The 25,978-nt window shown below is 38.9% G+C and overlaps 1 protein-coding gene across 1 annotated transcript in view; it reads left to right on the top strand.

Annotated features, from left to right (window-relative positions):
• LOC109483424 (vacuolar protein sorting-associated protein 13A-like) overlaps positions 1-25,978 on the top strand; it is a 44,720-nt gene that overhangs the window by 6,321 nt on the left and 12,421 nt on the right. The window contains exons 11-57 of the mRNA XM_019786437.1: positions 724-830; positions 934-1,008; positions 1,391-1,538; positions 1,794-1,917; positions 2,070-2,164; positions 3,198-3,259; positions 3,449-3,523; positions 3,855-3,949; positions 4,914-5,023; positions 5,272-5,327; positions 5,578-5,662; positions 5,957-6,024; positions 6,276-6,354; positions 6,473-6,560; positions 6,843-6,960; positions 7,086-7,158; positions 7,365-7,454; positions 7,684-7,846; positions 8,115-8,126; positions 9,730-9,828; positions 10,051-10,173; positions 10,512-10,563; positions 10,690-10,741; positions 11,041-11,079; positions 11,303-11,425; positions 11,521-11,598; positions 12,973-13,178; positions 13,659-13,806; positions 13,972-14,038; positions 14,318-14,999; positions 15,311-16,034; positions 16,633-16,761; positions 17,194-17,395; positions 17,724-17,925; positions 18,228-18,307; positions 18,543-18,667; positions 18,864-18,980; positions 19,446-19,552; positions 20,784-20,925; positions 21,189-21,263; positions 21,498-21,575; positions 21,766-21,962; positions 22,444-22,672; positions 23,080-23,256; positions 23,549-23,692; positions 24,204-24,287; positions 25,627-25,686. Coding sequence (XP_019641996.1) covers positions 724-830; positions 934-1,008; positions 1,391-1,538; positions 1,794-1,917; positions 2,070-2,164; positions 3,198-3,259; positions 3,449-3,523; positions 3,855-3,949; positions 4,914-5,023; positions 5,272-5,327; positions 5,578-5,662; positions 5,957-6,024; positions 6,276-6,354; positions 6,473-6,560; positions 6,843-6,960; positions 7,086-7,158; positions 7,365-7,454; positions 7,684-7,846; positions 8,115-8,126; positions 9,730-9,828; positions 10,051-10,173; positions 10,512-10,563; positions 10,690-10,741; positions 11,041-11,079; positions 11,303-11,425; positions 11,521-11,598; positions 12,973-13,178; positions 13,659-13,806; positions 13,972-14,038; positions 14,318-14,999; positions 15,311-16,034; positions 16,633-16,761; positions 17,194-17,395; positions 17,724-17,925; positions 18,228-18,307; positions 18,543-18,667; positions 18,864-18,980; positions 19,446-19,552; positions 20,784-20,925; positions 21,189-21,263; positions 21,498-21,575; positions 21,766-21,962; positions 22,444-22,672; positions 23,080-23,256; positions 23,549-23,692; positions 24,204-24,287; positions 25,627-25,686 — 6,264 coding nt within the window. The remainder of the gene's footprint in view (positions 1-723; positions 831-933; positions 1,009-1,390; positions 1,539-1,793; positions 1,918-2,069; positions 2,165-3,197; positions 3,260-3,448; positions 3,524-3,854; positions 3,950-4,913; positions 5,024-5,271; positions 5,328-5,577; positions 5,663-5,956; positions 6,025-6,275; positions 6,355-6,472; positions 6,561-6,842; positions 6,961-7,085; positions 7,159-7,364; positions 7,455-7,683; positions 7,847-8,114; positions 8,127-9,729; positions 9,829-10,050; positions 10,174-10,511; positions 10,564-10,689; positions 10,742-11,040; positions 11,080-11,302; positions 11,426-11,520; positions 11,599-12,972; positions 13,179-13,658; positions 13,807-13,971; positions 14,039-14,317; positions 15,000-15,310; positions 16,035-16,632; positions 16,762-17,193; positions 17,396-17,723; positions 17,926-18,227; positions 18,308-18,542; positions 18,668-18,863; positions 18,981-19,445; positions 19,553-20,783; positions 20,926-21,188; positions 21,264-21,497; positions 21,576-21,765; positions 21,963-22,443; positions 22,673-23,079; positions 23,257-23,548; positions 23,693-24,203; positions 24,288-25,626; positions 25,687-25,978) is intronic.

Here is a 25,978-nt window from a genome sequence, read left to right as displayed (position 1 = left end):
GGGTTCACCACATTTTACCACATGGCAGGGAAAGAATGAGAAACACAAGGGAAAACAATGCTTTACATTGATATAACTATAGTATGAAGTAACATACAACTAAGACTACAACAGTTGGATAGCTATTCCCTACATTATTGGTTAGGATTGCATAATGCAAACTGTTGATTTTCAAGATAAAAAGAAGCGTTCATAGCCCGCATTCCAATGCTGGAGCAGGAAAGCTTAAAATACCTACCAAAACACTTGAATACAGACATACTGTCAGTATGGCATGGCTCTGTGCAGGTGTAAATGAAGTTAAGCCAGTTAAATCCCAACAGCCAATCAGCAAGGAGAATAGAGGAAAGCTGCATGCCTATTGGTTGATGCCTTGCATGCCATTGTGATGACTCATGTCCAAATGTGGTAAACACTGCACACTTACACAGTAATACATTAGCTATTACACAGCCAAAAAACTCAAATAAAACCATTCTAAAAGCCTGTATCACAATAATTTAAAAAACGCCTAGGGGTATTTGCCCACTGTACCTCCATACCAAATTTCAGGACCTTAGGCCCTAAAATGAAGAAGCTGAATCCATTTAAAGATATGGCAGGAGGAGGAGAAGGAGGAGGAGAAGGAGAAGAAACATCAGAAAAAGCAATATGGTTTCACCACACCACTTCGTGGTGTGGTGAACCCATAATGATAAATACCGGTATTATTCTTTCCTCCAGTTCAAGAGTATGGTGTGTCTGGTAGAATCCTTCAAACTCATGGCAGTGAACCGGCTGTACAGAAAGTACCACCCAAACCTCCCTGTCAGGGGGAATGCCAAAGCCTGGTAAGATTTATGATGATAATGAATTTCTTCTGCTGTCATTTTTTGAAACACATTTTCCTTTATAACATACATCGTTTTTATAACATATATCTATCTCTTACAGGTGGCACTATGCTTACAATGCCACAGTCCAGGAGCACATCCGACCTTACTCATGGGAGAGTATCAAAGCTTACAGGTACAACCACTTAATGAGGGTTTATCACAGTCACATCATAAGTAAGACTTTGTTATGGGTAGATGTCTAGTATCTGTATACAGAGTACAGTAAAGTTAATTGATATATTACAAGGCATAGTACTACATTCACCTGTGCAGTAGAGTGCTTTCCTTGCATTCGGTAGGTGGTGAGTTTGATCCCCAGCCGAGTCATATCAAAGACTTTAAAAGTGGTACATACTGCTTTCAGAGCTTAGCTTATTGACAAGAGTATTGTAATTAAACATACACCACTACCAGTGAACTAGCCCCCTGCTGTATTGCACAACTAAGGGCTATTAAACTGGAGATGGGTGCCACCCTATGCCACCCTGTGATGAAATGATGCTGTTGTCCTGCAGACGAAAGTTCCAGAGGTACCAGGTTCTGTACAAGGAGAAGTTGGAGGAATCAGAAGACGTGGCCGCCATCTCAGGTGTGCTGGAGGAGTTAGAGTCAGACCTGAACCTCACCAGCATCCTGGTAGCCAGGCAGCAGGCTAAACTACAGGTAGGTAACACTAAGCATGGCATGCATGGTGGCAACATTGTTAGGGTTTAAGGGTTGTTGACCTAGTATGTATTTTTTTTACATTTTGGCTTTAAATTCCTAGCAGGCCCCATTGACTGTGTGCATTTGCAAATTATTGCACTTAACGTGCTCATGACACCAGAAAAAAAACTGAAAAATACATATTAGGACATCCCAAGCTACCAATAGTATGAGGAAGGTATTTATCGTTATATGATAATGATTTTCTTCCAGTTTGTTAAAAAGGAGAAAGTGCAGCCCAAGAAGAAGAAACCCTCAGGAGGAGGAGGAGGCTGGTTTTGGGGATGGTTTTCTGAAAGTATCGAGGAAGAAGAAGAGATTGAAGAGAAAGAGTCAGGTCAGAAACAAATTATGCTGTTATGCTAATACTACAATAGCATGCTTTTATGTTATGCTAGTATGATATGCTTGGACATAAAATTAGTAAGTGAATTTTGTACTGTTTTGACAGTGCTGTACAGAAATAATGACCCTCCAACCTTCCAACAGATTTCCTGTCCAAGCTGACAGAGGAAGAGAGAAAGAAGTTGTATGAAGGTATTGGTTACAGTGAAGATGATGTTCTGCCCGACAAACCAAAGGAGGTTGGTTCCGATTTAAAATCAATCCATTTTTACCTCCATGAAAAATGGAGGTATTGTTTTTGGCGTGTCTGTCTGTCTGTATGTATGTATGTGTGTGTGTCTGTGTGTCTGTGTTTCCGCAACTTTGTGGTCAGCATAACTTCAGAACGCCTTTATGGATTATGATGATATTTGGTATGTTGGTTAGTCTTAGGAAGACAAACGTCAAGGTCAAATATGGGCCTCCTGGTGGATGACCTTGGTACTGCAGCAGAACTTCCGGTTTTTGTATCTTTTGTCCTGAACATGCTATGGTCTTGATGTTTTGGTGACAGATTGCTTTTCCTGTCAGGAATAAGTGGTGTGAGTTTGGTCCCCCTAGCAGCTTGTTTTGGAACTGCAGGGCACTTTCTGGCGAAATGTTTAAAAGCCAATAAGTCCAGATAGGAACAACATATTTTCAAAATTTTTGGTGTGTAGGTAGCTAAGAGAGAGATGTACATGATTAAATGCAAATTATGCAAATGAGGACTTTATTTGCATAATTAATGAGGAAATTCTATGATTACATTGTATTACATTATACTACTTTCATACATGTAATGTATGTAACCTATGGCAGGCAGAACATCAACAGATACTAATTATGCAAATGATGACCTAATTTGCATAATTTATGCAAAAATTCTATGATTTCTTAATGGTGAATAATGGGAATGTCATACTTTGGACATCTGTAAGTTAATCAAAAGTTAACATACATCACGATGCATATATCATGTTAATGCGGAGGTAATTTGCATAATTAAAGAGGAAATTTACATTTACATATCAATCCCATATTTCATGGAGGTATGAAATCTCGGAATTCTTGTTTATCAATATGAATTGTAATTAAAGGGTTGCTATTTTGTTAAAACTTGATGAAATGATGAAATTTTACATTCAAGTTAGTTTCAAAATGATTTATAACAATTATGGGACATTAGTTTTGATTCATTGGAATTACAGTATTGTTACTTTTAACATTAATATTCCTTTCTTTCTTCTCCAGTATGTTGAAAATCGCTTCAACTTCTCCTTAAAGAGCTGCTGTTTTAAACTCAGGAACCATGGGTAAGATATACCACCTGTGCTCAATGACAAATATATGTGACGTAAAGACTTCCACCAATCAATGTTTAAGAGATACCATGCATTTTGATGGCAACTGTTTTTGAAACAATCTATTGTTAACACTGTAACTGGTAAAGGAAGGTATAAAGAAAGATTCTGAAGTTGTTGCTTGTTCATTTGTTGTTTTAGGATGGATCTTGTGAATTCCAAACTGGAGGAGGTGTTTGCCATGTTTGAACAGAGGCCTTCAGCTAAAGCATTTAGGTAAGACTCAATCTTCAATGGTCCTGTCGATGTCATCACACATTAAGAATTGGGGAGAAACACAAGACTAAGTGTAGAATGTCACCTAAAAGGACTCAGAATGGTTTTTTGAAGATTTTGGTACTGAAAAGGAATAAATGTCAGTTTAAGTCATTTGAAGTGATAGTATGAAATATACAACTCTTTTTTGGAGCTAGCTTGTAAGGACACAGCCAAAAACAGGGTTTTATTGTGTCTGGAGAGTGTTATTAACAAGACTGCTTACAAGACATTGACCTAAATGAATCAGGGTGAGAGATGGGTGTCTTGAATCTTTTTTTCTATTTTTCAGATTCAGCCTGTCGACAGAAAACCTGATAGCAGAAGGTGTGAAACAGGATGACAATAGTGCCACTGTCATCGTCAAACCTGACATAGCATACAAAGGTATTTCCTAACTTTCTTATTCCAGTAGTAAAAAAAGCAGCAGAAGATAAAAGATGCACAATGTAACCACAATGCCATCAACATTTCTGGGGAAATCAAAACAATGTTTGCTGTTAACATTTTTTAAAATTATTCTCATTGTGATTTTATCATAACCATTTCATATCAAGTGTGTACTGGAGAGATTATTATGTTTACAGCACTTGAATTACTGATGAAAGATATTAGATATTAATTGTTTCATCACCTTCTATTCCCTACAAGCTTGTAATGAATTAGCGTCAACTAAACCCTTCTGAATTACTACATTTTTGTACTACTACTCTGTTTTAAGCTGAAGCTCCCCATGACAAAGAGCAGAAGCACGTTCATTTTGCAGACATGAAGGAAGAAGATCTCATTCAGTACTTGCGAGAAGCGAGTGTTGTACAGATGTGGAAGCCCAAAGAACTGGGTATACACGTACCCCGTAACTAGCAATCTTTGGTGATATAAATTATGGCCGGAGGACAAGGTTGCTTTGCCTAGTACTCTATATGGTGAATCTCACTCTCACTATCCAGACTTTGAGTATACTGAGTCTCTGACACACGTAGGTGGTGAAACTTTCCGGGGGAAGATGCAGCAAAGCTGAACTCTCGACCTTTCTAACTGCCATTGCAGCTTTTCTAGGCATAGACACTCCTTTGATAATGTTCTAGGCTTATTTTTGGTGATGCCTCAGGGGTGGAGCCATTTATCAGGTCATATTAATTTTACTTCGTTTAAAAGCGGGAAGGGGGCTATGCAGGTGGATTGTTCTCAAAAATTGCAAAAATTACAAAAATTTCATTTTCTAGGTGGTGGTTCTTTCTGGGCTTGTAGGGATAGTTGCTTTACAGTAACATTTTCCTTGCTACATGTAGAGGAAATATGATTATGTACTAAATGACATATCAGTAACTCTTGTTCCATTTGCTGGTAGGTCCAGATGAGAAGCTGTTTAGTGCCGAAGTCGAGATGAACCCCCTCTACACCACGGCTGACTCTGCACTCAGAGTCGCCGTGCAACCAGTCAAGATACTATATGATGCTGTAAGCAACATTTTTGAATTTCTAAGCTTTTTGTCTACTTTCAGATTGTACTTTAAATACAGGATGCATACATGTAGAAGAAGTATGCCATGTATTTAAGATATGTAAGTGCCTTATCTATGCTAATGATTGCTTAATGATTACTTGATTGATGTATTGAAGAAGGACAAATGGTCTTTTCCTTCATTAGCATCATAGCATCAACATGATATTGAGTTAATATTTTCTATTGTATTTTGCCCTTACAGGTGACAGTTGCAGAAACTGTACATTTCTTCTCCATGTCCAGCAGCAGTTTTGAAGAGTAGGTTCTGAATGATTCTGCTATGTTGGTATCAATTTTGTAAAAATTGTCTATCCTCGACAATGTAGAAAATTCTGTAGAACTAGACCATACATAACTCAAGGTTCTTGTATTTCTGTGCCTCTCTTCTTAATTGTAAACAAATAAAGTATGAGTGAAGTCACAGTTTAGCATCTCTAACGTTTCAGCACTAAGGACAGGACAGTAATTTTGTAAAGGATATGATGGACTTGTTTTTTCATCTTTCCAGGTTGAAGAATGCAGCCAACAGACAGCTTGCCAAGCTGGCTAAAGTTGGTCGCCTCAGTGTTCAACATGCCATCGAAAAACACAAGGTAAGAACAGCTACCATTCCTGTGTTTGAAGTTTGAAATGTCTCTAATATTCTCTTAATGAATTGTGTTTGAAAACTCATTTTGGCTTATTTGCTGACACATTCTTGCTTCTTAGATTGTTTATATTGACTCAGAGGTTTTGATAGAAATGTATAATAGCAATGATGTCTATTTTTGCATAATTATATAGATCTGATATCTGTCAAATTCAATTATGCTAAGTTGACTGAAAATGAAAAGTCTGTAATCTTTCAGTTTTCAAAAGTTTAAAGTTAATATTTCTTTGCCCCACAGACCCTGAATGTAAATATCAACCTGAAGGCACCCTACATCATCATTCCTGAGGGTGGAAGCTTCTCAAGGTATGGCTGGAAGAATCAATCAATCAATCAATCAATCAATCAATCAATCAATCAATCAATCAATCAATCAATCAATCAATCACCAGCTCAAGGACACTAAGTGATATTCTTTCTTACTTATTAATGTTTTCATTTTTTGCGAGATTAGCAAGTCAGCACTCTTTCACAGTCATTGTAAAATATATGAAATTATATAGATTTATTATCAACAACATTTTCGAAATTTTTTTTTTGTTATTCTTTTGATGCAGTAACAGTCGTCTGTTGATGGCTGATCTTGGCAGCCTACAGATCAACAGCGACCTCCAGCCAGATGATGTGGTACTGCAGGTCAGTGTATTCTTTAAAAAATAAATCCTGCCATAACTGCATAATATGATACATTATAACAATACTGCATCATGTTTGTGGAGTATCTGAAAAACAACAAACCTTGTGGTTTATACAGGGTGCGACCATGAGTGAACTGGTTCAACGCCTGTATGACCGCTTCAACATTGACATCAGCAACATTCAACTCCTGTTCCTACAGCCAGGTAGGTTTGCCAATTGTCCAAGTGTTTTAAAGCTTTAAAGCATAGTTTACACATTCACTCATATTTTTACTACTGACAGTAACTCAATTAAAATAGCTAGTATATAGAGTGTGATACTTTTATTTCAGCATGATAGTAACCATGTCTTAGCCAAAGAAAAGTGTATGACATTAGATTTTGGTGCCCCTAGCACCTTCCAACTGAACTGCAGCTGTTTGTATTATTATAACTTTATTATTATATAATAATATAACTTAATTATTATATAATAACTTCAAACAGGTGTTGATATAGAAGAGGCTCGGCAGGAAGAAGACTCTCCACATCACATACTTCCCAAGATGGGACTCCAACTCTCCCTGTACAACAGTATCAACCCACAGTACAGGGCACAGCCAAGGTATGAGGTCTTCTCTGTACAACTCTGTAATTAATATGTGGTATGCATGTCTGTTCTTTCTTTGTGTGATATGATCACTGATATCATGTTGAAATGATGTTAACGCTGCATCATTTCTTCTCAAGGCACAAAATGGAAGCCCTGCTGCCATCTTTGAAGCTGAACATCTCAGAGACCAACATCTTTGCTTTGCTCCAGGTAAGGCCATTGTGTCCTTCTCTATTTTCTGCTATATCAGGAGGGTCCCACTCGGGCTGGGCCCTGTCCATTCTCTAATGTTTTATCTCTCACAGGTTTATGTCTCAGAAAATTGAAGACATTCATATATAGGAAGGTTTGGTTTTCTGACAGAAAATGTTGTCATACATCTTACATACATTTTAACTTGTCATTGTTTTTTCCAGTTCCTGAATTCCTTCCCATCACTGGCAGAGTCAGAACTTAGTGTGGATGAAGTTGATTCCACTGATATCCCCAGCAGTATGCCTGCGATGGTGAGGCCACCTATCAGTTTGTTATAGAACTGCAAATTGCTAGCTTAGTACATGTTTCATAGTAAGTGTTGTGCATTGTAGCTCCATGGCTACATTTTACCTATTGGTAAATAAATATATTTAAGACTTTATTTCTCTAAGACAAATTTTTTTTGAGAGTTTATTTAACTATCATATTGAATCATTATTATATCCATTGATTTTCTGTTGCTCTGTTGATAATCTCTAGGACTATCGTGAGGTAGTGAGTGATGAGACAGTGAAGCAACTACGAGCTGTTAGACGGGCCTTGAACCAAGCACCAGTAGACAAGGAGAAGGTTGTTCTGGTGACAGAGGAAAGTGTGGAAGCTGAAGAGGTTGGAACTGCACCTCAACCACCCATTCAGGAAGGTATACTGTTTTATTCCTCACTTGTCTGTATCTCGGAGAAATGAAACAAAGGATATGATTTTGGTAGAATATGACAACACCATTGTTATTTTTACAAAAAAAAAGGTATGAAAAAGTACCAAAAATACATCACAAAGAAACTTTTAAGATTATTCATAATTAAAATGTGTATGGTATTATGATGTCTGTTTAACATTTCCATTTTTTGTCGCAACTAATTGCCTAGGATCAGCACCAGAGAAGTTTTTCTCTGCATCGGAGCATTCAGACGAGGACCTGAGTATATGGTCCAGGTAGGTTTGTTGCATTCTTACAATAAAAAAACTAATTTTAGACCATATCTTTGAGTCCAACGTATAGAAAATCATCAAGTTCAAAACCCAAAGATCAAGTTTCAGCACTATAAAGTTTGAAAAGGATTAACATGTATCTAGTACATTGTATATGAGGCAAGATTTCACCTGTAAGGATTTGGCTACAACATAATCATATGATAATATGCTTACAGAAAATTGTTTAATATTTACATTGTTACTTACAGATCAAAGTCTTTGAATGAGCCAAGCATTGATGACACCACTTCTGAGACCAACCTGGTGAACTCACTGGTCAAGCTGACCGTCCGTGAGGTGGTCATCTCTGTGTCCAAAGCTAAAGACACGGTAGAGGAGCCATACCTGATGCTGAGACTGGACGGCATGTGTACTGAGCTGGCTATGACTACCTATGGTCTGTCTGTACAGGCTGGGCTCACAGAGTTACAACTGGTGGACAAGTTACACAAGGGTGGGGCTATTTTGTTTGTACACGTTTTGGCTCTATATAATGTCTCTGAATATTGTCTCTGAATAAAGATTTTGGTTATTTTGTTATACTAAGTCTTACAGGGTTCAAATATTAAAAACAGACATATTGCACAATGAAAACATATACTGGACGGAAAGAATACTAGATGGAAAGAATGTCAACAACTTTAATAATGAGTTGTCTTTTGGGAAATGATTATGATATTGAATGTGTACATGTAGTGTATAGTTACTTTAAAATTTCCTTCCCACAGGTAAGAAGGGCCAGTACACCCATCTACTCAGCTCAGTGTCCAATAAGAAGCTCATCAACATGCTGTACAGAAAGGTGAGTACATAATCATTATTTTACCCTTGCATGATAGATTGAAAGGGGGGGTAGCACTAAAATTTTAAGTAAAAAAGAAGGTATCTGTTGGCTAACTAGGAAACTCTAGGAATATGGGAAGCAGCAGTTTGATAAGCAGTAAATATTTCATGTAAACCATGCCTAATTTCAGCCTTGCAATGGTTCTGATCAATAATGTCAATATCTTACTGGTTAATCTTTCCATCCCCAGGTTGATCCGAGCTGCCCAGAGTTCAGGTCCAGGTTTGGTTCTACAGAACAGTCTGTAGAGGTGGAGTTCTCTACTCTGACTGTTGTCATGCACAAGGAGAGCTTCCTGGACCTCAAGGACTTCTCCAACAAGTTTCTTACAAGGTGCCTTATTGCCCAAGAGTGTGAAATACATGATTTTTGGCTTGTCTATCTATTTGTGTGTCTCTGTTTGCCTTGTAATAGACAAGTTTATATGTGTCAGCATTTTCTTATCAGATCATTTCAGAACACAAAGCAAAGGTAATTAAAAGAATTTGATAACTTATGTTTTAAATTATGAAATTGATTACTGCAGCAAAAAATAAATTTTTCTAGTTAATAGCTATATAGGTACTTTTCTGTACTTTTTTTTTTATAACACCTTTGATTTTATAGATGATATTGGGCCATGTTCCTTTGGTCTTTTGTGGTTTGCCATTAAGAATCTCTATGTTTTGTTTTAATTAGCCTCTCATCTGGGACAAAGGAAGGTAAAGAAAAGGAGGATAAAATGAAGACAGGAGAAGAAGAGGAAGGAGAATTGAGCACCAAAACAAAAACAACTGTTGTAGAAGGAGAAACAGAAACTGCCAAAGGTAGATTGGAAAATTGAAAAGTTAACATACTAATCAAACATTGCATTTGAAATATAACTTTTGTTTAATTACAAAGCATTGCAAATACATAATATACTTGATTGTTAAGTTAAACTTCTTTTAATAATAGATATTCAATAGGCAACGCATCGTGGCATTGTTTTAAAATCTTAGACTTATTTCAATGTCAAACATAGTATTGTTGATGAATTTTTCCTTCAGAGGATTCATCAACTGTAATGCTACCTACAAATATTGTGAGGATGAATGTAGCAGCTAGACTGGGCAACCTGGGTATTCTGCTGTGTGACAGCTACCACACACTGGCACAGATCAACATCAAAGGTATGACTGTACAAAATATGTGACTTAGATTTGGGTTGGCTAGACTGTAAGACCAGGATAGTTATCTGTATGTTAACTATAATGGTAAAGAGCATATTAACAGCAAGAGTACCTCTGCTAGATACAACTGGCTTACAACCTAGCATACAAAATGTAGATTAACATTAAAGGTACCACTGCTAGATGTGGGTTAGCTAGGCATCTGTGTGATAACTATAATGATTGTACTTCAACCTAGCATATAGAGTAACTATCAAAGGCACATGTACAGTGACTATTAGATATAGGTTAGCTAGTTCTTATTTTTACTATATTGTAATAACTGTTCTCTCTTTCAGGACTAGAGTCAAACATCATCCAGATGAGAAGAAGAACTATAGTCCGGGCCAGGTGAGTCATGTTGAGACTTGTAATAGATTAATATTAACTATCTATATTATTCAAATTATCAGATTTTCTGTTTTGATGGATACAATACAAAAGAGCAAACATTTTAATTTTTCAAATTTCCTATAGACTGGAGGACCTTTTGGTGCAGGATAGTGCTCAGAGTACCTTATATCCCAGGGTAAGTACTGTTTCATGGGAATTGTACTCTTTGCATCAGTCAAAAAGCAGTTTATGCAAAGTTTGGTACAAAAAATGCTTTATTGTCCTATAAAATCATTTCTAATAACATGCATAATACTTTTTGTCCATGGCATATGAAGATCACAATACATGTATTTTGTCTCCTTCACAGATAGCAGATTATGCGAAGTTTGGTACAAAAAATGCTTTATTGTCCTATAAAATTATTTCTAATAACATGCATAATACTTTTTGTCCATGGCATATAACGATCACAATATTTTGTCTCCTTCACAGATCTTATGCATTGAGGATGAGGATGTGTTCAGCTTAAAGGTCGGTCTGCTTTACTCAAATTTTTTTCTATGTTATTAATGATTACTGAACAGATGGAAAAATGGATTAATTCTGTTCTCAACTCACTAATACATGACTGTAGTTTATAATCATTGAACTAGTCTTTTTTTTTACATTCAGCTAGTCTTTTAAAAAATATCCTCGTTATAATTTCATTGTTAGAACTCTAAATAGTCTAAAATCTTGTTTCATTACTTCACAGTTTGTAGCCTATGACCAGGCTGCTGAGGCTGCCCCTGCTGTAGGAGCCCTGGACTATCACTGTAAACTCAGGCTGGGGAGGCTGCAGCTGGTCTATCTGCCCAAGTTTGTCAACAATGTCACTGTAAGTTGAACAAAGACACTCATTTTTTTCTAGAGTTGTCAGCTTTTCTGATTTTAGAGCAGCTTCATGTAGAACTCTGTTTAATTTTCCCCCAGAATTTCTTCAGTCCCTTCAGTGCACCAGCTGTTGCCACTCAGGCTGTTGACACTGCACAGACAATCCTTCAGCAACAGGTAGGAGTTTGTTATTCTATTAACTGTGTTATCAATGCATGCATGTACCTACAAGACTTTCTCAACAAGTTGCTGGCTCTATGAATATGTCAACAGTACTCTGAAAACAACTTACCGACATTCTTATAGGAAGGAGTATGTTACTTTGTGCTAATGCAAATAACAGAATCTATTATTTATAAATACCACTGAGTTTATTCAGAATATTGGAGACTCAATGAAAGACAGATGCTGATGCAGTTTTCCATGGAAGTCAATCTTCTGTTCCAATTCTATCTGCCTTTATTTATCACGGAGCACAGTTTTCCATGTAGTGCCACATGTATTCCATCAAATTTTGTCATTGGTTGGTAACAAATTTCAGATTGTGTTCAGTTTGTTGAAGGTCACTAATTTGCCCTAAAAAGGAAAGGCTGGCCATAAAAAACGATTGACGATCCATATAATCTTGAAAATTTGGTTATGATTTCATCTTTCGTGTGACCTCTTCACCACAAATTCATGATACCACAAAATGAATATTTATGTGTTTTCAATGTATAAATACTCTACTACTGTTTTGTTTCAAACAAAGATTCAGAACACAATGAAAATGACATTTTCCCTCATACAGTAAAATAAAACAACTGCAAAATGAATGAGTTCAATGTTGAAGTAAAAAAAGAATGTGAGTTCCACTATGTTCAAAGTTCATTTTGTAGCCTGTACCTTAAATACATGAGAAAAAAAATTATTGCTGGCTTTGATTTTTGATATATCTCATGTATCATGCTGATAGTGTTCCATGCTTGCCTCCCATTCATGCCTTCTGTGATATCTGTGTGTACATTTTGTACGACCTTGTGACGACCTCAGGCTGAGGAGATGGGCACGACCTTGGGGGTAGTCACACCCTCCAGCGACGACACCGTAAGACAAACAACAACACTTTCAAAATGCACAGATTTACGGTGATGGTTGCTTGGTGATCAGCCCTTTATGTGACCTCCATAATTGTCTCCTGGTATTGTTTAATTAGCTGAATGCTGATGATAAGACAAACAAGAATGCTTTTACAGACTTGAGGTGATGGTTGCTTGGTGATCAGCCCTGTATCTACTGCCATAATTGCTTCAATCTTCAAATTGTCTGATTAAATGATATAATAATTCAAGAATGCTGGTGATAAGTAATTTTTTCAAAGTTATTTTAAAGAATGTAAAAAATTTAATCAAACTCTGAGGCTTGAATAAGTGTATTTGGCAGTTGGTCCTTGCACATTTTTTCCTTGGTACCAATTGCCCAAAACTTGTTGGCAGACTCTACCTGAAATGCTTTGTGATACAAATTGCTACAGACTACCCTTCCAATGATTTACAACTTTTCATCCAAAAGGTCAAAGACGTTGAGGATAGGGGTCATCGTGTGGGACTTCACATCGATGTCCAGGCACCTGTGGTCATCTTACCAGAAACATCCACCTCTCCTGACACCTTACTCGCCAGACTGGGTGACCTCAGCATCAGGAACAGCTTTGTCCAGGAAGGGAAAGTGCCTGTGGACAAAATCATTGTCAACCTGAGCTCTATGCAGGTGTCAAGGTAGGTGTCAACCTGGCCTTGGTGCTGAAAACACAGTTGCTGTGTTAGTTTTACAGAATACAGGTATAAGCAAAGGTTTCTCTTGTATTGAACTAAACTTGTCTTGTATTACAGGCCTATGATCACATGCAATGTTGTTTCAGAATGCCAAACAGTTTCTTAACTTGTTCCTGGAAATTAAAGGAATTATCAATTAGACTAATTTTTCTCTTGTTTTTGGGTGAAGACAGTATGGCTGATTTTTCTCACAGAGGAGCTGAAATGATCTGATTCACTCAACTGAAAAGCATGAATTTAATACTTTGAATTGCACGAGGTCCATTAGACCATCTACATTGAACAGCAATGGATTAATCATATTCTATAATCATAATCCAGATATGTTGAGACTGTCTACAGGTTTGCGATAACCAGCATCTTCTCCATTTTCCCTGTCATGCATGCAGGAGACACCATTGTGATTTCTTGTTCCTGTTTCAGAGCCAAATTTGGAGACCAGCAGGCTCTGAGTGCCCAGCGACTGTTACTGGAGCCGGTTGGTCTCCATGTGGAGGTCTGCCGACAACTCCGGGTGGGGAACCCTGGTCTGCCGCAGATCAGCATTTCAGGGAAACTGGAGAACTTCAAGGTACTGCATTTACATATGCTGTGTTATTTCCTTCACTTCTTTCCAAGACATCACAATCTACTTATTGTACTTAATGCAGCATAGTTGAAACATAAGGCTCTACATGAGTTTCCTTTAAGTTTACAGAATAGGTGATAATCAGGATCATTGCTTTTCACCCTACAGATACACCTTGGACAACCAGACCTAAAAACAATCTTTGCCATCCTGTCAGGAGAGCAAGATAACGAAGGTAACTGCTATATTTGTGTTAAAACTGCCATGATGTTAGTTCATTGTATAACTGTATGCCTTTGACATTGAAACTTACTGTTTAGTGCTTGTATTGCCACAATATTGCTAATCTTAAAGTATATCCAATGTTGAGAAAGATCAACAGTGTTTTAAATCTCAAGCAATCTGCCATAGTTGTGAGAAACAATACTGCATGTCAGAATTTTTTTTTGAATTGAAACTCTCAGGCTAGAATATCCCCGTGTTTTGCTGATTGGTTTTTGAATATTCTTGACAGGCGTTGTTGAGGTGGACACCCCAGAACAGCAACAGGAGGAAGAGGACCCTGAAGGTAACAATGATAATCCACAGCAGTCAGGCACTCAAGAAGTTCCAACTGAGACAGCCCGAAGTCCCATCATCAGGACCAAACTAACCTTGAACTTTGACATGGATGGCATGGACCTCATTCTGTACAAGACCAACAACACTGAGTCCATATTCTACTCTTTGGACCAGGACGGCTTCTCGCACTTTCAGCTTCATGGGATTTCCGTAGACGTCGAGACTAGAGACAACAACACAATAGAAGCATGTTTCCTTCTTCAGATGGTGATGCTGGATGATATCAGACCCAAGTCTCCTCTCGCTGTTAAAAAGATGATCTACCATTACAACAAGCAGGGCACGTCCAACGATACCAGCGGACAAATGCAGTCGGAAAATGACAGTGCAGCAGACAAGGCAAACGGGAACATACCGCCTGTTGTACTGACAACGTTGGATGTGGTGGATGCTGCATCAGCTCTGACCTTGCACAAACCACTGGTTAAAATGACTTACAAACAGGACAAAGACAGCCAGGACATTGATCTTAGCATGGAGGGACTTCGGATCAACTTGTGCATCCCTTACCTGCTTGCTGTGGCAGAGTTTTTCACAGTTGGTAACAGCAGTCAAGAAGATGATAACAGAAAAAGGTAAGTATGTCATGAGCATTTGTCAGTTACTGACTGAGGGAGTAGTATCTTTGTTTTGTGTGGAATTGTTGTCTTTTATGCCACTCAGACAAGCCCCTAGACTTAATTGTGCTTTCTTGCCCATGTCTTCGTATTGTTACTTGTGCTCTTAATCATAGTTTATCTATCAGATTTCTTAGTACTAATAATAATTAAAAGCTTTTTGTTCATGTGGGTTCCCTAGCAAATCCATTTTGCATTCTATGCTTCTGTCAGTGTCCTTTATATGGTTAATTGAAAGTACCACATGTTGCACACTGTCATTTCCACAGAACCAACCCAACAGAAGATGAATCCTCCCCTCCCGTGGCCTCTCCCCCTCCCACCCCAACATCTCAGAGCACACAGCCAGGGAGAACTTTCAAGGCAGTCGGTCGGCTCTCCAAACCAGAGATCGTGCTGTTTGCCTACCCATCCAGCAAGGAAAGCCGCATCCTGGTACTTAGAACTGAGATAGACTTCAGCTACGAGAGGAACTCTCTCCAGGACAGTTTCAGTGCAGGAGTGAACCAACTGGAAGTCTTCTCCTCTCTGTACTCAGCTCTGATCGTGCCTGAGGGAAGCTGCAGCGTCCTCAGACCGTGTAACATCAAGTTCGAACGGACGGTTTTCCCTCACAACAAGGCGGAGAAGCTGTTGGCTGAATTTGAAGACGTGAACGTGCACATCTCGCCGACTGTACTCCACATCGTGATGGCGGTCCTGCGCTCCTGGAACTCCGGCCAGGTCCTGACCGAGACAGACGAACCAATGAAGAAGGAGCCGCTGACCGATCTCTGGAGCCCCAAAGCTATCTTGCCGAGCAAGTTCAGGAAAAAGAGGAAAACGGAAGGTGGGCATGGCGCTGCAGTGAAGAACAAGACACCTCCGCAGACCTTTGTGATCGACATGGACAGCATTCTGTTTGTTTTGGAGCTGGAAGTTGGTGAAACGTACATGCCGTCACTGTGTGTCAAGAGTGGGGTTGAAGCTATTATGTCTGATTGGTCTTCGCAGGTGGGTACTGGAAAGATTTTGTTAAAGTAGCAACAATGTGTATTACATGTTACCTTGCAAAGAAAAATTGCAGCTTTAATGATTGTAACAATCTTTGTTTCTTCGTTTATATGTCTCAGTCTATATAGCCTCCTTCTGTCAGTATTGACCATAATGAAAAGTTTAACCTAATTGTTAAAAGTGGCGTGCTGCCATCAAGCCCCAGATGTATTGTGCAAGCACGTCTAACCCTCGGAAGACGGGGAACAACAGACGATAAACCGGACAGTGAGTGAGTGAGTGAGTGTTAACAGCCCTACAGCTTCGGCTATGCCTGAACAGTCCTATACGAAAATGACAATCTCTACCACATATTGCACATTTGTAAGCTGACTTATGGTTGTCGTAAAGCTCATTTCTCTGGATCCGCTTCTCTTCTTGCACAGTACATCAGTCTAACTTCTTGTAATTTCAGCTGTCTGGACAGTGTGAACCTCCAGCTGGTTTGGCCATTGGCAAGGTCCTCCCAGCTGTATTCTATGTCAATGTCGAGTTTCTTTGTCAATAATCATTATATTGACTATTGGTAATCATCCTAAATGTTCCTTCCTGTGATCAGATGCGTATGAAGGCAGATGTCCACCTGGAGGCGACGTTCCACAATGAGAAGCTGGGAGTGTGGGAACCTCTCATAGAACCCATCATGGAGAAGAACGGCACATACAGACCATGGGATATCTGTTTCAAGGTCTGGGAATCATTAATACTTGTTGTTTCATAATTTTCATTTTACTGCAAAGTCCTTTTGCATGTCAGATTGAATAAAATGAACTATGAGCTACAGATGTATGCATATGTACCGTAGCCACAAAGTGGCAGTGTTTTACCAAAAGATGAACATTTTTTTAAACCATAATTCTATAAAGTACCCTTTGAAGGCTTGATTTAGAGTGTAACATACAATAAAAGCAACAAAATTCACTTGAATCTAATCATGGCACTCTCACTGGCTTTGGGCCCTTGGTTCAAATGTGCCTTATCAAGATCCTCATTTACAATGCAATAAAGGCAAATGATAGTGTATAAGGATGTTACATTCTTTAATTAGATTACTAATTAACAAATTAAAAGTCTGGGTGTTTAGGCTTTAAAGTAGATGCCATCCTTGTCTGTTATTTAGATGGTGAATGCCCCCAGTAGGCATCTGTGCCCGACCATGTACGACTGTGAAGACTTCGGCAACATGAAGCCTGTCGACACAGTGGTGAGAACGGCCATGTACCGAGATGACAGCGATGAGTCAGAGACAAGTCCTGATGACACTGACAGTTTTGGAGACCGTACAAGTTTGCTCGCAAGACGACAGAGAAGTTTGAACAGAGGTAAGGTAGACTTTTTTCGAAATATGTGTTATGCCAAGCTAAGGTCACATTTCCAAACCAGTCTGAGAGCTGTTAGTGTGATCAAAAAAATAAACAGTGTTTGTCAAGAATATACAATCATGTAGTATAGTGATAATATAATATATCTCATATAATTTGTTTCACCAATTTGTTCTTATTTTGTTTTTGTTTTTCAAGAAATTTGCCAGATCTTCACTTACCTCCATTTGGTCAATTCACTCTTAGATTTTCTCCATTCTGATTTGATTCTGGTTAAATCAAGGACAACCTCCCTGGTTAAATAATCTCCATGCACATCCCTCCACAGATCAGGTGGATAGTGGAAGGGGAGTGGCTAAACCTGTCAAACACGTTTCCATGGAGACTGGCCCCGCCCACAAGTCTGAGGCAGACCAGAGGGAGGACGATGAAGAGGAGGGATTCTGGGATACGATAGAAAACGCCCTGCTCTTTTCCAGCAGCTCTGAGTCAGAGGGTGAAGAGGACGGTGGGAAGGAACTTGTTCCAAAGTAGGATTTTTAGCATTCATATATTTTATGTACAGAAAAAGTTGTTCATGCTGGGAAGGTTCAGCATTTCTTTGCTTTTAAGTAATTATTGTGTATTTTGTTGCAAAAATTACAAATTCTGCACCCTATAGCCATTTTTTACTATGACTTAATGTGAATCCATGCATTGTGCACCATTTGAAGGTTTGTTGAAACTTTTAAGCAATGAAAATCTTCTAAGAGAAGGCTGTTGCAACCAAGTTAGAGAAGTCTGTTGCAACCAAGTTTCATTGTTGTGCTAATATGTGACTGTGTGTTTTCAGATTTGTTCCGCCAGTTTCTGACTCAGACTCTGGAGAGGAAGCAGACAACGAGTCAGTCACAAGTAAATCCATTGACGAAGGTAAGGTGTAATTAATCTAATTAAATTATCTCATAATCATTTTCAAGTGATACCGTGCACCTATTTTACCCAGAACTGTACCAATCTAGTTCCATTCCAGAATTGATTTGGCTTCGGATCTGGCATGGTTCTGGATGGTCCCTACATATTAAAAAAAAAAACATAGATTAGCCTCTGAGGCACATTCTGGATAGGCAACAGGACCCAATTAATATGAAACCAACTTCTTCAACAGTTGATGCCCCCACAAGAGATGAAGAGGAGGTAAAGATGGCGACATACCTGGTGCTGGACTCTGCCGACCTCCTGCAGGTCACACTCACTCCTGAAGCTATCGGTGCCATCAAGGACATTGCAGAGGTAACGCCAGTGTGAGACCTATTTTACATCTGTATGAGACCTATATTCTATTACTATTGGATCTGCACCATTGTTTTTTATAAGAAATAAGAATTTTTATGATTAAAATAATTCATTAGAGCCATAGAATGCATCAAATAAGGAAATTTAAAAATGGACGTCTACATGTACAAGTTTATTTTTCTTTTCCCTGCAGGCCTTCTCAGCTGGGCCATCCAAGCCGTTTAAGACAGGGAAACCAGAGTTCCCATCTGTGGAGATAGAGAACAAGCTTGGCTTCCACTTGACTGTTCATGTTCATCCAGATTTGCAGGTAGGAATTATAGTAGATATATATTTTTTTCTTTGTGTATATTTTCAGCATATCTAGCATTTAAGGAAAGGAAAGTGATCTAGATCCAGTTTTAGCTGACTGAAGAGCTAATCTCCCATTTGTCATGGTAGACAAGACAGACACTATGTACAGTACTTACAAGTTCATTGACTCTTCATTGTACTCTTTTGTACTCTTCATTGTACTCTTTTCGTCAAGTATAATTACACAGTGGACCACAGCTTAATGTCCTGTTCTAAGGACTGTGACCCTTTTCAGTAGCATGTATGTTGGGTTTGCAACAACAGCAAGGATTCAAACTCCCAACCTCTTGGTTCAAAAATAGGGTCGCTAACCACGGGACTACACATGCAACATTTAGTTGTCCAGGCAAACTTCCTTAAGAAAGCAGTGCAGGCAAACTTATACAAACTTGAAGTTCAGTTGTTGGTATTGCATTTTCAGATAGAAGAGGTGAAAAATGAAACTATCACCATTGTCCATGAGGAAAGGAAAACACCAGAAGAAGAGGAGGACACTGTGGACTGCTTTAAGAACCCATTCAAGGCTAGGTAAGTGACAAGTGGCTTTGTTTAGACAGGATAAAAGTTAGTATACGATGACTCTTATGTTAGGTAATTAATAGGTAAATCATCTGAATGTAAAGGATACCATCTTGATAATGTTATTAACAGTTACATGTCACAGTTAAGATCATGTGAGATAATACAAATCTTTTTGTGTAATAAATATTGTGTAATAATACATATTGAGTGTACAATCTGTACTGAAGCCGTCAATTAGAAAGTAAAAACAAATGCTGTTACAGTGTCAGATTTTATGTTTTTGTTTTGCATGACCCAGCAGGTGCCTTTCCCACAGTAGCTGTCTGTTTTGTTGTTTGTTTTGTTTTGTTGATTGCATGTTTTCCATAACGTTCCCCATTACCAGCGACCCCCCACGAGCCACGCCTTCCACCATGGAATCCCACGGTTTCCTAGCAACCCCTGGTGATAGACAGCTGCTGCCGTTTGGCTCTCCCCGCACTCGTGTAGTGTAAGCATGGGATGTAGTCTGACAGGACTTGTACAACATGGAAGATACTGTTTTAGGAAGAAAAACTAACCCAGGGCCTGTAGTAATCAAAATTTCTTTGTATCCAGTAGTAAGAATAATGAAATGTTTCTAAATAATTTAGCACATTATGAAGAAAGTTATTATTATGCCTTTGGAAACTACATTTATGTCATAAATGTATTTCTTTAATGAATATTTGATATCTAAATTTGTATAAGTACCAAGGCTCTGAAAGCAACCTAATTCACAGACACAGAAGTTGATTAGTTGGGAGGATATTCTTATGAGAGCAGAGTTGGGCAAATGTACCAAAAAGCTTCTAAACAGAATCGCTCTGCTCATGTCTAGATATAAGGAAGCCGGTTGTACAAGTCCTGGATGGTGTGGAATTCCGGAAACAAAATGTTGTGACTAGTAAACTGTACTGTGGTGGTTTTGATGCTTTCACTTCATCTTGATGTCCATCCACTCAAGCTCATCTTCAAGCTTTAGACATACCCACTAAGGCAGAAATCTGTTGTGATGCCGCATTGCACTGGCTATAGTTGTTACAGCATTATATTTTCCCCACTAACATTGCATTCCTCCTGCTTTTTGGTAGCACCCAACCTTCTCCTTACTGCACAGCTTCTAACAACAACCTTCTGTTGTGTGCTGATTGTTGGTTATCAACATCATGATTTTTCAATTATTGCTTTTCTTATTTTATAATAATTTATTTCACAGGAAACCAAACCACAGTAGCAGCAAACTCGCATCAGCCTTTGCCAATGTTGGAAACCTGGCGCTTCTGTCGGGTGCATTTGTCTACAATGTCGGTCTTCAGAAGAACCAGCCTGTTAAGACCAAGGATCACATCAAACTTGAGGTCAGGCTATTAGCTATAATTGATTTCAGTTTTATCCATTTACTTTTGTAAAAAAATGTTAATGTCTTTCTTTGTGCTGACATGCATTTAACAGTGAGGTTTATTTTAAACTTGTTTGTATGCTTGTACAGTTGAGTTAGAGCACATTTAGGGGAATTACCTAACCAAAGGCCACAAAAATTCAGACACACGGAAGTTTTTGGCCAGGAGCCTGGAGACTTTTGGTGTAAATTATGAATTTTTCTATTTCCTATGTTTTGTAGGTTCCTGGATTTGACCCTCTGCAGATTCCCTGTAGACGTGCAGGTTCCTTCATACACCAGCTGACCCCCAGTAAGGTACGAATGACTAGCAAACAAGCAAGACTAATATAGTATAAGATTTGACTTTGAATTCACTAAACTTTCACATCTGATTTCAGACAGACATGAGTTTACTGCACTTGAATGATGATGACTATGTCATTTTATGATTAATAAATGGATAAATCTCTCCCATATGTAGATTGATCCTTTTACACATCTGTAATGTTTGTTGAATACCTTAAAGTTTGTTGTTGTTTGTGTTTTCAGAAGACAGCATACAGTGTTGTATGTGATGTGGAGATCAACCATGGCAGGAGGAGGATCACTCTCAGGTCACCATTACAGGTACAGTTCAAACACTCTGAGACTCCCTTCTAATGTCAACTCTGACTAGTTCAAATTTTTCACCCATTTAAGCTATTAGCAAGTTATGAAGGTTGTAAAAACCCAAAACTCTTCCCAGAAGTCTGAAATCTCAATTTTTTTGTGTGTTTAGTTTTCTTAAGGTTGCACTGTCCTTTTTTTGTTTTTCTAGGTCAGCAACCAGCTTCCGGTTTCCATGGTGATGACCTGTGACCTTTCCCTCCTCCCTAAAGTAGAGGATAGTTGCCTGGAGGAGACTGATGACAACAAGCGAGCCTTGCTTGGTACCGTGAGCCCTGGACAGACCTGTCCTGTACCTCTGTTTGCTGCTTACCAGGCTGCACTGGAAATCAGGCCTGAAGGAACAGAGTAAGACAGCGTGTAGTGTTAACTGTGGACTCCAAGCATTAAGATCAGTTTTTAGATAAACTGTGTGGCCACATCTGTCCTAGGTGGTTGTACAATTTTTATTCTGTGGAATTTGAAAGCATTCTGTGGCAGAACCAACTGCCAACACAGATCTAAAACAGCCTTTTCTATAACAATACAGCTCAATTTTTATGACTATCCCTCAGTTTGCAGTTGTACAATGTTTTATGAGGGTCTAAAAAGATTAAATTTATACTTAAATTATCATCACATACTCTCAAATAGTGTTTTAAATGTGTAGAAATATGTGCACTACCATTTCCTGCTGCTATATGTTCAGTACCAGGTATAGCAACAAATTCACACTGATCATTGTCACTTTCCATGGTGCTGAAATAATAGTGCTTCTTTCTCGGTAATGCAACGTCCTTTGATTAGTCTCTTAACTCTTACCAAGTACGTAAAAATGCTTCTTGTTTAGGTTTGTGGCTCCTAAGGAGTCCCTGAAGTGGCCTGACGTTGCCGGTGACAAAGGTGTAAAGACTATCTCATGTGGACCAGAGGAGACTGGGACAGCCATGTTTTTTTACAACGTTACATGGGAAGCCTCTCCTGTAAGAAGGCTGGCCCTGAGGAACATGAACAGTGTTCCCTATGGTACCCTGTCTCTTCACTCACCAGTGGTGATACACAATTATCTACCATATGAGGTTAGTATCAATTATTAAGTTGAATCAAAAGATAACAAAGGTTGATGGGGTTATTGTGTACAGTTGTTTTTTTCTTTATGGCCAAGGGACTGTGCATTTCTATATAACTTTTTTGTTTATTTCTGTCATTAAAGATTTATCATTAATTTGTAATCATTGAGTTACAATTTCAACCCCTGGCTGGACAAAAAAAATCATTTTGGGTAATTTTTTGCTGACAGTGATGATGGTGTAGTAGAATAGCCAAAAGAAATATATGGATTTTCCAAAAAATGTATCCTCTACAGGTTGGCTTACAATAGGGTTTGTCTGGAAATATGTAGATTTTTTTCAAATGCAGGATAGTAACACAATAGGGGAAATATCTGGAAATATGTGGATTTTCCTAACGTATGTATCCCTCACAGGTCAGTTACATGATAGGGGAGCGTCCAGAAGTGTCCCTGTCTGCCGGGGTCAGTGTGCCGTCCTGTAGTCTGGACATGGAGAAGAACCACAAAGTGGACGTCCACCTCCGGGGCTACCAGGGGCTGGACTGGTCAGGGAAATTCTACATCTCTCTGGACATGGACGAATATGAGATGGTGAGAAACTGGAATGAATGAATGTACAAATGTATGAATGAAGAAACAAGTGAGTTGAATAAATAACCGAAAAAGAGCCCTGATTCGTTTGCATAAAATGTACATTGTAAGGTAACCTTTTTTACAGGAGCAGTGGTTTGCTAATCTACTATCTGGTTTGCAAATCATGATATGATAATGTTCATTCCATTTCTACTATTTTAGAAACCAACCTTATCTAGTCACAGTGACTGTAAAATCAACCTGATGAATTTATTCATGGTTCCACATTCTTGTGACATTTCCGCTCTAGGTTGTCATGGAAACTACAAGTATGAAGGGTGAGAAGAAACAGATGGCCCTGGGAGTACACACGACTGTGGGAGGCAGCCGGGATGTTTTCCTGTACGCACCTTACTGGCTCGTCAACAAAACTGCTCTCCCTGTGGAGTTCAGGGTGAGAGGGACTTAATGAGGTCAAAGTTCAGAAGTAGAAAAGTCTCTGGGTCAAAGTTCAGAGATAGATAAGTCTCTAGGTCTAAGTTCAGAGATAGAAATGTCCCTGGTCAAAGTTCAGTTGAGATAGAAAAGTCTGGTACAAAGTTCAGATAACTGGTACAAAGTTCAGATAAGAGAGCAACATCTATGGGTCAAAGTTCAGAGGTAGGAAAGCATTTTGGGTACAATGAAAGTATTACAGCACCTAATCATTGGGTCATAGTAAGCTGTATACACAAATTTTCAGTGGTATATACCAAAAGTTTTTTGTCATATTACAAACATACATTAAAGTCATAGTTGCTCAAATCACAATTGGTCACGGTGGTCTTTATGTCACTTCTATAGATTTACAAAACTGCTTGCATGCAACTTACTCTTTTGCAGACTTTGTGTGCAAAGTTATCCTTTTTGAAGTTGTTCATAGGTAATCTAAAATTCGGACACTCATTATGTTCTCTTACCATCAGGGTGCCGGCAGCACGACTGTCTATCAGGGTAACACCACAAACGACCCTGCTCTCTTCAGCTTTCACAGGCACAGGAGGAAGAAGGTGAGCAGAGGATTCGCATACAGCAGATTCAGTCTAGCAGACAGGAACATTCGTTATAAACCACAGAAGTAGGATAACATTGAAGCAAAGAATGTGAATCCTTTTTCCTGTTTCCTTAGAATTGACTTAATATGCATTTATTTTCAAATGTCCTCTTTTTAATTAACATGTCGCAACCTAATTAGAATAAATCAACATCAGGAGTTTAATGACTTTTCAAATCAGTACGTTGTTCACCAGTTTTCACATTGCAGGTCCTTTTCTCTCATTTTCTTAAAGTCTGTTCACCTTTTCCCCTAGTCATGGACAGTGCTCCTCTGCCACTCTGCCAGAAAGAGAGAAACCCATAACGTGGTAGAACATCACAGACTGAATTTTAACTAACACATTCAGTGCTCTGTCTTTCTCTGAGTTTGTTTGGGCTTGTTTGATACTTTGTGTGACTCTCATTTGTAACTTTTTTAATGCCTTTTCTGTCTCTGAGTTTTAGCTTTGTGTGTGTTCCTCATTTTGTTTGTTTGTTTGTTTGTTTGTTTGTTTCGCATAACCGGTAAACCGCCTTCAGGCGTAACACACCAGTTTTGTACATGTGCGCACATGTACAAGCTGCGTTAGACCGGACTGTAAGGTTTTGAACCACTCACACCGGGAAGATCCCCTACTCTTTTCGATAAGTGCGGTGGGTTCTTTAACGTGCATGGGGTGTGGATCTCCCAAACACGGGACCTCCATTTAACGTCCTATCCGAGGGACGTCCCTAACCGAAGCTAGGTACTCATTTTCACCTGAGTGAAGTGAGGAAAGTCGTGTAAAGTGCCTTTCCCAAGGGCACAAGATCGGTGACATGGGCAGGGTTCGAACCCACAACCTCTGGGGTGTGAGCCGAACGCGCTACCGACTGCGCCACACGACCCCACGTCTTTATCTTGTTTGATACCTTGTTTGTCTTTCATTTTTAAGTTGTTGGATGCCTTGTCTGCTTGATATCTTGTGTGCTTTGAGTTTAATGATCAGCTTGTTTGATACATTGTGGGCCTCTCATTTTTATCTTGTTTGATGCCTTGTTTGTCTCTTTTCTTGTTTGACCTTGTGTGTTTGTGTGTGACTGTGTGACACTCTACTTTTTATACTCAAGAGTCTTCAAGTTGATTCCTGTTAAAACCAGGCAATGGTGCTCCACCGCTGTTCCAAAATTGGGACAGAACACAGATTCTGAATAGTTTATCACCTTTAGTTAATGTAACAGTATACTACATGCAAGATTCCACTTCACCCTATATAAACTACTTTTCACCACCCATGTCTTGCCTTCATCACCCAACCCACCTCCTATCAAAAGATGAGGAGTGTAGCATGTGCCTGTACATGTGTAGATAGGGCAGAAAAGCGAATACGGCCGGTAAGAATAGTCACGCTGAAAGCTTTGCGCTGGATGTGTTACAGTACAGGTCTCGACTGACTTCATCTCCCACATGTTTTACACGCTGTATTAACACGTTTATTACTTGTGCAATAGTTGTGTTAACTTAATCGTGTTCAAATCACGATTGAAAGCAGTGTAAAAGCCATGTAACATGCAGTGCACAAAATGTAGTTATAAAACATGTGCAAAAGCTGTGTAAACTATGTGCACTAACTAGCTAATCTAGAACGCATAACCACATGCTATTACCTGAACATCTGCATCCGCA

Source organism: Branchiostoma belcheri, unplaced genomic scaffold (assembly GCF_001625305.1).
Source record: "Branchiostoma belcheri isolate BF01 breed outbred unplaced genomic scaffold, Haploidv18h27 scaffold64, whole genome shotgun sequence".
Taxonomy (NCBI): Eukaryota; Metazoa; Chordata; class Leptocardii; order Amphioxiformes; family Branchiostomatidae; genus Branchiostoma; species Branchiostoma belcheri.
This window is presented reverse-complemented; position numbering and strand designations above follow the sequence as displayed.